Below are 13,462 nucleotides of genomic sequence, written 5' to 3'. Positions count from 1 at the left end.
TACTAAAAGTATCCTTAATGGAACCGTAAAGGAACCCGTATCGCTAAGAGGAATCGGAACTGGAATCAATAAATTCCTTACGATTCCCATCCCTAATACTGCCATACATCTCCTTGTGTGTTCCATGGAAGAGAGAAAATCATATGGGTTTGGAACAGTATGAGGGTGAGTAAATGATGACAGATTTATCATTTTTGGATGAACTATCCCTTTAACTGTCATGGTTCACTAACCTCTTTTTGGTACATTGTATTGTTGTGTAGTGCCGTGCAGATGGTCACATTTTGGTTAACTGTATATCAGAATGAGTTCTGAATAAGCTCACTGTAGGGGATCAAAAAAATTCGTTGACAAAGCAGCCAAACAGGGACCAGAATCAAGGTCCAATTCTGCTAGTCAATGAGGGAGTGACGGTGCCAGCCAAGGTCCACTGTCATGTCATTCATTTTGCATTCCCTTTTTTGGTTCCATGTATTGCATGTCTTCTGGTTGGATTCACTACCCCTTCCCAATGCTCTCGTTGCCTCTTATGAGCCTGCATACCCCTCCTTCCTAATCCCATTATACTCTCACTGGGGTATAATGCCAAGGGACTGTGTTAAGTTTCAACTGCTTATTGATGAGTTGCTCATTTCCCCTAAAACACTAGAACATCTTATCCCATTAAAAAATGAAGCCTCGTTTCCCCATCCGATTACTTTCATTTAGCTTTTTTTCCTTTGCTAATGCTTTTGCTTTCCATTATGGAGCCGTAGAACTGTGGATGAGTGGTGTACGATCACACTATCCACATCAGTCCTCCTCCCCTCTATAGAGTGTCAGGACTGTAAAAGAGTAAGACTTTCTGTACACATTCTCACCCAGTCTATGCCAGTCTCCTCTTTCCTTATAGAGCGCTGTGGGTGCACAAAAGAACCATTCTGACTCAAAACCAGGATGGAGATGGAGAGTGGACAGGAGACGCCATGCTAATTAAGAAAAAGAAAAAAAGAAATAAGCTTGACTAAATTGGATGTAGAAATTAAGTATTAGTTTTAGTAATAGTGGTGGGTGGTGATGGTTGGAGACTTAAACCATACACACTCCTCCAGAGAATACAAATAATTGTTCTACATATACTGTATATTTATTTTAGGATAGGAAAAGTGGTAGAGCAGAGCCCGACCCCAAAAAGAATGCCTCTTTTAGGTCCATCAGTACCAACCTGGCCTCCAACATCAAGAGACGTAGGTCGTCCAAAGACACGGTAAGGAGATTAAGAAATGACGCCCTACCTGTACTTCTATCTTCTCACTTTTCTCTATCCCTCTCTCTATCTCTATTTGTTCTTCCTCCTTTTCTTTCTCCTTGGCCTGCCCTGTTTCTTTCACTCTCTCCTTTTCTCCTGTCACCTCATCTTTCTTCTCAAAACAACGTCTCATCTCAAACTATCTCCACCCTTACACATGGAGTTACAGTCATGGCCACATGTCTGTCAGTCAGCCATCTATACTCCATCCAGACATCTTTTGGGAAAGCCCAATCAGGGATGTAGCTGCTAGGAACAGCGAAAGTGTGGAGAGGGAACAGAGGAAAGGTTGGGGGTCAGGGGCCTTATTTTGGGGTTGTGGGTTTGACCATGCAGGAGGGGGCAAGATAGCTTCTCCTTTCAAGTGCCTGTGCTGGCCTTTCTCCCGTGCCTAACCTGGATGTGACTTTGCCTTTCTGCTATTTACACCTTTTATTTTCTCCTTTCTTTATGTGTGTTTGTGTCTCTCTCACTGCTCAGTCCTGTACCAATTATTTCCATGTACCTCATCCTCCTTTTTTATTGTCCCATTTTATGTGGTTGGTCTCACAAAGTCACCCTGTATGCCTCCAACAATGCACGGTATCTCCGTTAACAGCCAAAGGCGACCAACACAACTGCTAAAATAACCTGGGCTGTTACCCCAGCAGGCTTGCTCAACTAAGATCCCTACGTTTATTTTTAACCATCCAGTGTTTTCTTTGCAGTGTTACTGTATGAACTAAAAAACGTTTTCACTTTCATTTTCAGGAAATGGTCCTCAGATGGGTTTTGGGTCTGCATTTACTATATATTGAATGCTCACTGTCTGTCCTTGGTTCTATAGGTTTAATAAGAATTTACAAAGCTACTGGCTTTGAGAATTCAATACAAACAAACCTGCAAGCATCTATTTTTGACAAATAATTTTTCATTGCATTACTTTTAATGTTTTAGATGGAATTCTAATTAAATTGCTTGATTGATTTTTTGGGTATGGCAAGATCGACCTGGGACTTTATTGTGTATACCCTCAACCAAACAACTAATCACTGACCTACACAATTTTGCTGATTGGCAGCTAATTTTTTTCAAAGGTTAATATCTATCTACAGTCTGAATTTCTAAGAAACATCCCAAATCATTTGCATCCATGTAGAGATCATTTCCTAACTCAGCCCTGCTGAAAAGACCAGCTTAACTAGCGTGCAATTCCCATGCTGGTCTAGGCTGGTTATGCTGGTTAGTGCTGGTTTGGTGCTGGTCTAGCTGGTGGACCAGCATAGCCATACTTTTCACCAGCTAAACCTTGCTGGTGAAGCATGTAGACCAGCATGATCTTTCTAAAGAAGCCAGGTAAGCTAGTTAAATAGCCTGGCGGAGACACCAGCACACCAGCATTCTTTGCTGGGGAACCAGCACCCAAAACACGACATAAACTGGTGATCAGCAATGCTGGTCTTTTCAGCAGGGAGTTGCAGTCAGTTGGGTTTTCTCTCAGTAATATGACTTACAACATTTACAGATGTGAGGGTGCTGGCAAAATGTGCAGTTTAAACAAATCAATTATGATTTTATAACATGTTTTCTAAAGATTAAGGTAGAATAGGAGGAGATTACAAAAAAAAACAAAAAAACTGTCTCTTTGAACTGATGTTTACCCATCTCAGTCCTAATCATCCTTTTCTTTTCTATCAGTGTTTTATTTTTATTTTTTATTTTTATATATATATATATATATATAAATGGATTTGAATGGTGTTTTAAATGTCGGTGTCCACACCACATGCCTCCCTCTTTCTCTACCAGCATGATCCTTCTGGTTGTTGTAGAATAGAACTCTGTCATGCTGTTTACCTGTTTGTAGTCAGGGGGCGCTGTGGTTCTGACTCAGAATTGACTGGGAACGCCATAAACAACCTTGTTATGATTGAGGTTATCAGGCCACCCACTGAAGGCATATTTTCGGCTATATTTCCTAAACTATATACCTTAAATATGAGCTTTGAAGATGCCACCAGAAAATGTTGTAGCAACTTAACCCTTCTGTTTTGTGGAGAAAAAAAAAAAATCCTGTTTGTGTCAAAAAAGATGCGGTAGAGTACAGTAGGTATACAGCACTTTTGATTATACACATGAGGATTGACAGGTTTATTTTTCACCATGAACACAAGCTTACCATTTCATCTGGAAAGAGCACCACATACCTGTAGATATCAATGGGGGTACTATGTTACAGTAGATAATACAGTAAACCCTTCATATTAAGTGGAAAAAAGCTGTGATTTGAAATATTAATAAATTTCAACTGTTTGAAACAAACTCAAAATCATGGGTTATATTTTAAAAGCTTTTTATTTCCAAAAATAAATGCCCAGTCAACAGATGAAAAATGAGCAAACAAACTTCCATTCGAAAGGTCCCAAAACAAATCTCCCCTTTCATAGAGATTTGGGGATGGTCTCTTTTGACTTGAGTCAGTATGCAACTATCTAGCGACCCCCTAGTAACCACCCAAAACACCCTGACATTGCATAAATATAAACAAGTATAAAAATGTAATATATATATAATTTTTTTTACTTATTCATTTATTCCTTGTTGTGGAGAATCTAAAGCCATTTTTATTAAATACAAGATTAAGGTTAGATTTTCACTTATGTTTTAAACTCTTAAATGGGTCAAAAATTTGCCATACATAGCAGGAGGGTTAATCAATTTCCACATAATATTTCCCTGTGTAGAGAGAATCAAAATAAATCAGTCTTTTAGTATAATTGTACTGTAGAATATGTAATTAAGAATCATTGAATGGCCTTGAGAAATATTAAAGGAACAGTTCACCCAAAAATGAAAATTCTCTCATCATTTACTCATGCCATCCCAGATGTGTATGACTTTCTTTCTTCTGCAGAACACAAACAAAGATTTTTAAAAGTATATCAGTAGCTCTGTAGGTCCATACAATGCAAGTGAATGGTGACCAGAATGCCAAAAGCTCCAAAAAGGAGATAAAGTCAGCATAAAAGCGATCCATTGGTTTTGGGTGAGAACAGACCAAAATGTAACTCGTTTTTCACTGTACATCTTGACAGCAGTCTTCTTGGCGATCATGATTTCTAGCTCGATTACACTTCCTATAAGCTTGAAACCATGATCGCCAAGGAGATTGCTGTCAAGATGTACAGTGAAAAATGAGTTACATTTTGGTCTGTTCTCACCCAAAACCAACTATATCGCTTTTATGGTCCTTACAATGCAAGTGAATGGTGACCAGACCTGTGACGCATCAAAAAGCATACGAGGGCCACATAAAAATAATCAATAAGACTCCAGTGGTTAAATTTATATCTTCAGAAGTGATATTATAAGTGTGAGTGAAAAATAAATCAATATATTTAAGTCCTTTTTTACTATAAATCTCCAATTTCACATTCTTTCACATTTTGAAAGTGAAAGTCAATGTGGAGATTTATGAAAAAAAAAATAAAGGACTTAAATATTGATCTGTTATGGATTACTTTTATGTGGCCTTCAAAGGTGTGGTCACCATTCACTTGCATTTTGTGGACCAGCAGAGCTGAGATATTCTTCTAAAAATCTTTGTTTGTGTTCAACAGAATAAAGAAAGTCATACAAATCTGGAATGGCATGAGTAATCGGTGAGAGAATTTTCATTTTTGGGTGAACTATCCCTTTAAGAGATATTAAGACAGAAACCTGTGCTGAACTAGAATGCACTGCACCTTGTGCTGCATATCAGCACCAGCCCTTGCAGTTCATCATGACAGTTACTATGGTGACAATACTTCTAGGTCAGGTAAATTATTAGCCGTGAGCAGGGTTGGGAGGGTTACTTTTTAAATGTATTCCACTACAGAGTACAGAATACATGCTGTAAAATTTAATTTGTAACGTATTCTGTTAGATTACTCAAGGTCAGTAATTTATTCTAAATACTTTGTATTACTTCTTTAGCACTGGTAGATTTTTTCACTTGTTTTGTAAAAAAACTAGCCAGTACAGTAAGACAAAATACATATGTTAAAAATTAATTCTCTGAAAAACCTAAATATCTTATGCAGTGTTGTTTCTAAAACAACAATCAAATTGATCTTGTTTTAAGGATTTTTAGATATTTTTACAGGAAAACAATACAAAAATTATTATCAAGAATACAATTTTTGCCCTAATATCAAAGATCTTACTAGAAAAAAAGAAATTATGATCCAACGTGAATTTTCTTAATAAAGAAATATGATTGTGCCTGGTAACGTGCATGTAAAATGGCTAGAAATAGCATTTTATCTTAGCGTAAAGCTGACAATTTACACAAGGTTTATTTCTATTTCTTCTGCTGCAAACTTACTTCAAACTTACTTCTCTGTCTGCTCGTATGAATGTAACACATCATAAGAAAGTGTTTCACTGCTGTTCAAATGCACTTTGGATCGCATCATTTATATGTATAAATGTTTTCCATCTGAAAGAACTAAATATTAAATTAAACAAATGACAATAAAATGCAAAGTAATCTCTTCAGTAATCAAAATACTTTTTGAATGTAACTGTATTCTAATTATCAATTATTTCAGTTGTAACTGTAGTGGAATACAGTTACTGATATTTTGTATTTTAAATACGTAATCCCATTACTTGTATTCCGTTATTCCCCAACCCTGGCCGTGGGCCAGGAGACAGAGCGCTCTTGTTTGTGTCACTACAGGTTTATGGTGCTCATTTAAGGAAGCATATTCAGTTTTAGACTCTAAGTGCGAGCAGTGATCCTGTAAGGATAAAGCCTTGTGAAGCATTTGTATAGTAATGAATATGTGACCTCGTTCACTCAATTTATCTCACAACAAAGTCCGAGGAGGCCTTAGCTTTGTGTCTGCCTGTTTTTGAAATGCGGCCAAATTATTCTGGATGACAGGTAAACACGGCCTGCAGTGGGTGGAGGAATTACCTCCGTCATAACAATGTAAACTAAATACTGGTCAAATATAGCCTCGGACAAACATATATATGATTGTGTAAATATATACACTGCCATTCAAAAGTTTGGGGTCACTTGACTAAAATGTTTCTCATGATCTTAAAAACCTTTTGATCTGAAGGCATATGCTTAAATGTTTGAAATTAGTTTTGTAGACAAAAATATAATTGTGCCAACAAATTAATTTATTTAATTACAAAAATAAAATGTTATTTAAAAACAAAAAAGTTTGAAATGGATGAACTGGACTGAATAATAAAGAAAATCAGCCAATAAGTGCCCAGCATTTAGATGGGAACTCCTTCAATACTGTTTAAAAAGCATCCCAGGGTGATACCTCATGAAGTTGGTTGAGAAAATGTCAAGAGTACATGTCTGCAAATTCTAGACAAAGGGTGGCTACCTTGAAGATGCTAAAAATATAACATAATTCCCATAGTTCCATTTCTGTTTTTCCATAAAAATTATAATAAAGAATGAGTAAGTGACCCCAAACCTTTGAATGGCAGTGTATGTTCTTACTCTTTAAAAATAATGGACAATATTATTTCCTTTTTTCCTCATCTATAGCCATATCCCACGGATATTACTGGCCAGCTCAACCTGTCAGACCCCTCTGTGAGCACAGTCGTGTGAAAGTGAACAAAAGAGAGAGAAAGAGAATTTGACAGGCAGAAAGAGAGAGAGACTTTGCAGACTGGAAGAGCAGGAGGTGGTTGGGGCTGGTTGGCTCTGAAACAGACCTGCTGTTCCAAAGCTGCTGCTGCTGCTTCACCCACCTGAGCCAACAACACCATCATTTGCGCAAACCCACCCAACCAGGACATACTGTATGCACACTGGATTTGAAACTCTTATGGACACACTGTGCCAAAATCAACCACAATGAAGCAAACACACACTGCCACATAGTTGACACTCACCCTGAATCAACACCCATACTGTACAAAGTGCTTCACTTTTTAAAATTATTTTGCACATATCAAAACACAGTTTTGTGAAATATGTAAATATATAGTCAGAGAGTCCTGTTTCTCCACCCACATTAGGTCACTATTTAGTGTTATCAGAAGAAATAGAACAATGTATTAGTTTTTCACTTTTATGATACAGACACAATTATGCTTCATACATATGCTTCATACAAATGTCTGTCTACCTCCACCTAAGATACAGTATATGTAGCTTATCTCAACACTGAATTTTGGTAGTGTTTTGATGTTTTCCCACTGAAAAGAGGTTTGTTAGAGCAAACACAGAACATATCTTTAACTTACTTGTATATTTAGATTAGACGATAGAAAAGTAGGTTATGTAAGAAAATGCAGTACCATACATAATACTGTAGGAGAATTCAAAGTTGGTGGCACAAAAGTGGCATATTTTTTATCATTGTTGCACTTTGTTGTAGACTGCGTCTGTTAATATCAGATTCTCTCTCTTCACTGCCATTTTCAAAACACAATCATCTGAGTAGTTCAGGTTGCTTTGGACAAAATATACTGTGGATTTTTGAATCACAATCTTTTTTTCTCTATTTATTCATTTATGTTTTTATCTTTTTTAAAACAAAGAATTCTTGTTCTGGATGTGAATTATCTGAATATCAGCAGATAATATGGGGTCTAATCAGCCAGGGGCTAAATGTAGCAGATCCGACCTTGAAAACTTTTTATGACAAATGAAAGGAACCCAGTTACACTTAAGAGTGGCGTAGATGTTATGGAGCAGATATTATTGCAGGATTTTTCGAGCTTTATTTCTGTTTGACATGTCTGACTTGAAATGCCCTGTAATAATTTTTGTATCATTGTGTGAAAATGGTGGCATTTGTCCTTCAGCTACCACAAAGGGACCTTTCTTCGCATTATTTCATCATGTCATTCTAATATATGGGCAGTATTTTATTTTGTATGTGTGTAATAATAACACTAGATGCTATTTTCATTGTTTGTTGTCCCATCAGCTTTTGCTCTGTGGGTTAGTTAAGTGGTTACTTGCAAAAGTGATCATTTATAATATGAGTCAGTTGTCTTTTTCTGTGGACTTTTAAAAGTATACTGACCAATAACAGGCCAATAAAATGTATTAGGAAACCGTATAGGACATTTGTTTTAAACAATCTGAGGGCTTTGCTAACTGTTGTGAAAAGTTTAGAATGTGAACTATGCGTACTGTAATTGTAACAGTAAATTATGGAGCTATTTTATAAGATGATGACATTAACATGAGGAAAATATATGTTTTAGAAGAAAATGGGGATTGTTTTTATGGAAAACTGTAGTTAAATCTTGCAGGGTCTGGTGGTCTTTGCAATATTATTCTATTTGTTGGGTTGGGTTCAACAAAAAGTCCAGTTTTACTGTGAAAATTACTGTGAACTGCTTCGTGTCAAAGTGAGAGTTGTTGTGAAATACGTAATGCATTAAGCACATACATAAATTCTCTGTAGATTCCTGAATATCGAATACGACCTATATCAAAATAGATGCTGTCGTTTGCACTCCTGTGTCCATCATGCTAATATTTAATCACATAATTGGAATATCAAGACAGATGCATTTTTACGAAGTGTGGGGAGAACCAACAATAGCGACAGGAATTAATTTTGCTTGAGAAAAAAGCAAAGAAATGGAATGCAGGTCTTGGCTAAAAAGGGAGCACATCTTTGGGAAACAAAGCAATGTAACCTGTTCTGTTCACTGTTGTATACAAACATATTATATTGTAAGATCATTTTAATCTGCTTCCACCATATTTTCTATCACCAAATGTGCTTTTGATGATTATTCCAAAACTGTTTGTGAAAAAAAAAAATGAATTCTGAATTCAAGCAAAGATATATGTTTAAAAATGTATAATTGCTGTACTCCAGTGTGCCAATAAAATATATATCAAATGAAAAAAAAAAAAAGAGAGAGATTTTGATTGGATAACTTTTTAGTTATATGCTCACCGTTCTGTCTCCCTTTCTGCTTTTTAAAGATCAGCAAATCAATATCATCTTTATTTAATAAAGGAGTACTAGAAGTGGGTGGCAAGTTTATCAGAAATCTCAGGAACTTCGAAAACCAGATATGAGGATTCACAACAAGACTAAGGGCAAAGATCAACTGGCTCTCTTCTATAACAAAGGCTGCTCTTTTACACCTTGAACTTTCACACTGAATGCACTGTAGATTTATGTGTGTGTGGGTGTTCCAGTGCAGACACTGGATTTTTTTTTTTTTTTTTTACATATAGCCTGGTTGTGAGTTGTGACTGCTTACATATACCATAAGTATTTAATGGGTTTACCACGAGGCGCAACAATCAGTACATTATAGCAGTATGCCCACATGCATTATTCAAAAAGATATGAAATATGCCATGATACTGTTTATCATCTGTATCTTGACTCTACTTTGCTCTCATGGGGATATTGAAAAGTGAGACAGCACACATAGCCATTTGTTTCACTGTCATGATTCAAAACGGATCAGATCAAAGCAGAAAACAGCTGACTAAATCTATTTTGATCCTTCAAAGCTTTCTAAAATATGTGGATGGGGTTTAAACATCAATTTTCCCACAAATGAAAATTAAAAATATTACTAGGCTGCTGTATAGAGAATATGCATATACTGTATATCTTTGTTTGAATGTACAACCATTATTTGAGGGTCTGATTCATGGATTCATTTTTAACTGAAGATGTATTAGTTAGGGTGAATATTGGAAACATTATAAAAAAAAGTGGGAAAGTGGGACAGATCCCCATTATATCCATATGTATTTCCTTAAATGGTTAAAAATCATTAAACTAATCTTTTGGATGTAAACAATTAAATTTTTTAGCTTCTAAAGGTATAGTTTACCCAAAAATAACAATTTCAATCATTTAAAATAATTTCCTCACCCTCATGCCATCCCAGATGTGTATGACTTTCTTTTTGCAGAACGCAAATGAAGAGTTTTAGAAGAATATCTCAGCACTGTAGGTCCATAAAATCCAAGTGAATGGTGACCAAAACTTTGAATCAACCAAAAGCACATAAAGGCAGCATAAAAGTAATTCAAACAACTCCAGTGGTTTAATCCATGTCTTCTGAAGTGATCAAATCGATTTTGCGTGAGAACAGACCAAAATATACCTCCTTTTTCACTGTACATTTTGCCATTGCAGTCCCTAGGCACGGTCATGATTTCAAGCTCCATTACACCTCCTAGTACTTGATGCATGTGCAGAGCACTAGATGGCCCTGGCAAGGAGACTGCTGATGTAAAGATTTAAAGTCTTTACATCAGCAGTTGTAAAGATTTAAAAATGAGTTGTATTTTAGTCTGTTCTCACCCAAAACCCATTGAATTGCTTCAAAAGACATGGATTTAAACACTGGAGTCTTATGGATTACCTTTATGCTGCCTTTGTGTGCTTTTTGGAACATCAAAGGACTGGTCACCATTCACTTGCATTGTGTGGACCTACAGAGCTGAGATATTCTATTAAAACTTTTCATTTGTGTTCTGTAGAAGAAAGTCACACACATTTGGGATGGCATGAGTGTGAGTAAATGATGAGAGATTAAATACATTTTTGGTGAGCTATTCCTTTAAGTTGATAATGGTACATTGCAATGCGTGGCAAAGCTCATTTCATGATGACTGGTGGGAATTGCAATGGTAAAGAAAATGACTTTGAAATTTCCTGTAAATCTTGTTAAGGTTTAAAAAAAAAGAAGAAAAAAAAGATTACTTAATGTTTGTAAATGTTACACACAGCATTTCAGGTCATTTAAAGATGAGTTATGAGTTTATTATTAACATACATAGCAATAGTAATGATTAAATGACAGTTTAGTGCATACTGTAGTTTAACGTATCGTTACATGTGTGTAGTGCAGTGCACAGAGCAGTGTATTTACGTGTAATGACAATTTGATCATATTCTACTGTTTATGAAGCTTGAATATGAATGATGAATGTAGCCTATTTTTCCCTTTTTGATGATTTGTTTTAATATAACACCTGTATCTTCGTGTTGAGGATGTGCATGCTTTGTGATGTTTTATATTAATCTTTGAGCCTATACACTGTTTTTATTTTTTCAGAGGAAAATTTTTCCTGTTTACAAAATGTTTTACACTAACAAAACTTTAAACACTAATAACTTCAATTAATACACAAATAACTTTAAAAACATGCAAATGGTAATCTTAATCGATATTTTAAGGGGACATAACAACTTGAATATGGTAATTTAAGTTGATTTAACAAGTGAATATATCAATCTTTATGTAAGCCTATGTTGCAAACTAAATTTATATTTATTAACATATATTCAAGTACAGGCCTTTATCACTGACCTGACATTACAAGTGTCCCACTTTACCAGTATTGGCTGAAAAAAGGTAGGAGACATCCTAAGCTTTCTATAAATGTATAACGTCAGGTCATGTGGCATTTGGGTTATGCCAAGAAAAGCCAGGAAAAGTAAAATTGTCAAAAGTGTCCCACTTTACCCATATTCACCCTATCACAATCCGCCTCTCACATTAAACAGACATGGTCACAATCTGGTTGAGAGAAGGTGTTGTGCCAAGAGAAGAGATGATGAGCTGCTCTGAATCTGTTTGTTTTGATATTTTGAGCAGAAGTAATCCAAACATGAGCACAGGTCAGTGAATGGACATACCCTGGGGCATCTTAAAGCCTACTGCTTGTTTGTCTTTGTAAGCAAGCAGTCCTATAGCTTCAACATCAACTGGAAAGCTAGGCAGAGAGTTTAGTGAGAGGTAAGTCTTTGTTACTGCTGCTTCTTTCAAGTTTTTTTTTTTATAATTGTAAAACAGTTTATATTGTATTTTTGAGTTCTATATTGCTGTCACACTGTGTACAACTGGGCAGCATTTGCACTGACCTTTTGCTATTACACCTGCTGTTCCAAACCCATATAACTTCTTCACATATAATCTATCTTCCAAAGAACACAATAGGAGATGTTAGGCTTAGAATGTTAGCCTCAGTCACCATTCACTTTTGTTGTATGGAAAAGAGATGATAGTGAATAGTGACTAAAACTTACATACTGCCTAACATCTTATTTTGGGTTCCATGGAAGAAAGTCATATGGGTTTGGAACAACATGAGGGTGAGTAAATAATGACAGAATTTTCATTAGAGATTCTAGATGACTGAGCTGTATTTCACTGCATGAGTCATTGAAAAAAGCCGATAGCTGTGGAAAAAAAAAAGATCTGTACATGCTAATTCTGAAAATTCAATCTAATAAAAATGCAATCTTATAAAATTGTATGTATGCTCTATTTTAAGTCTTTAAGTTTTACTGTTATTTCTATACAATATAAGATACATGAATCTTTGTTTTCATATTTATGTGCAACCTGGACTGCAATATTAATTTCACCTTTATTGCCCTACCACTTGTTTTCCTCTCAGCCAGCAGCTTGTATGAGTATATATGTATTTTCAATACAATGATAACAGCAGAGATCCCAGCTCAACCACAAGATTTCCCTGTCCCTCTGTATCCACATCGGTGCTCAGGGTCTCTGCTGAAGAGATCTCTCTAGAGGTACACCCATCTCACTAATATCAGCTCACAGAAATGATCCTCCCTGGACAAAGAGCACCTCCTGCTGGTCAGCCTGGTACTCCTGGCCCTGTGTGGCATGGTTCTGCTGTTTATGTGGAACTACCAGTGTTTTCTTTGTCAGCAGTGTGTACCAGGACCTGGAGCAGAGTTCTGAGTATGTGCTGTTTGACATGGATGAGCAGCGGCTTTCTTCATATGGCCCAGCCTGAACCAAATATGTGACAGCTGCTTACAAAGGCTACCGTTCCAATGTCAAGGAAGGGCACAAAGAGACTGAGGGAGAGAAGAAATAAATACATAAATCCAGAGGTAGACATGTCAGGCATACAACCCTCAATACAATTGTGAGCTATTGTGTTTATCTTCGCCCTTTTATATAAAATGTGGGAAATGCTCAGGGAAAAAAAACTGGAAAGATAATGCAATATTGTACTGATCAACAAGGCGGCAACTCATGTTTTTCCTCTGCCATACATTTGAAAATGCTTTTCTAAGATGGATATAAGGACTTGTGGAAATGTAAACAGTTGTTAATTAGAATAGTTCTGTCTGATGTTGTTTACTGTTAAAAGTAGTTTCTGTGGTTTTAATTTGTTATATTGTA

General features: G+C 36.1%; 1 protein-coding gene across 4 annotated transcripts in view; it reads left to right on the top strand.

Moving 5' to 3' along the window:
* Nucleotides 1-9,170, top strand: part of LOC127420022 (glutamate receptor ionotropic, NMDA 1-like) — a 37,764-nt gene extending 28,594 nt beyond the window's left edge. For 2 of the 4 annotated variants that reach the window (XM_051661938.1, XM_051661947.1), the window contains 2 exons: nucleotides 1,136-1,246; nucleotides 6,834-9,170. In XM_051661938.1, coding sequence (XP_051517898.1) covers nucleotides 1,136-1,246; nucleotides 6,834-6,899 — 177 coding nt within the window. In that variant the 3' untranslated portion in view covers nucleotides 6,900-9,170. The remainder of the gene's footprint in view (nucleotides 1-1,135; nucleotides 1,247-6,833) is intronic. The other 2 variants (XM_051661965.1, XM_051661957.1) reach the window with 1 other exon arrangement.
* The last annotated feature ends 4,292 nt before the right edge of the window (nucleotides 9,171-13,462 follow it).

Source organism: Myxocyprinus asiaticus, chromosome 3 (genome assembly GCF_019703515.2).
Source record: "Myxocyprinus asiaticus isolate MX2 ecotype Aquarium Trade chromosome 3, UBuf_Myxa_2, whole genome shotgun sequence".
Classification (NCBI taxonomy): domain Eukaryota; kingdom Metazoa; phylum Chordata; class Actinopteri; order Cypriniformes; family Catostomidae; genus Myxocyprinus; species Myxocyprinus asiaticus.
This window is presented reverse-complemented; position numbering and strand designations above follow the sequence as displayed.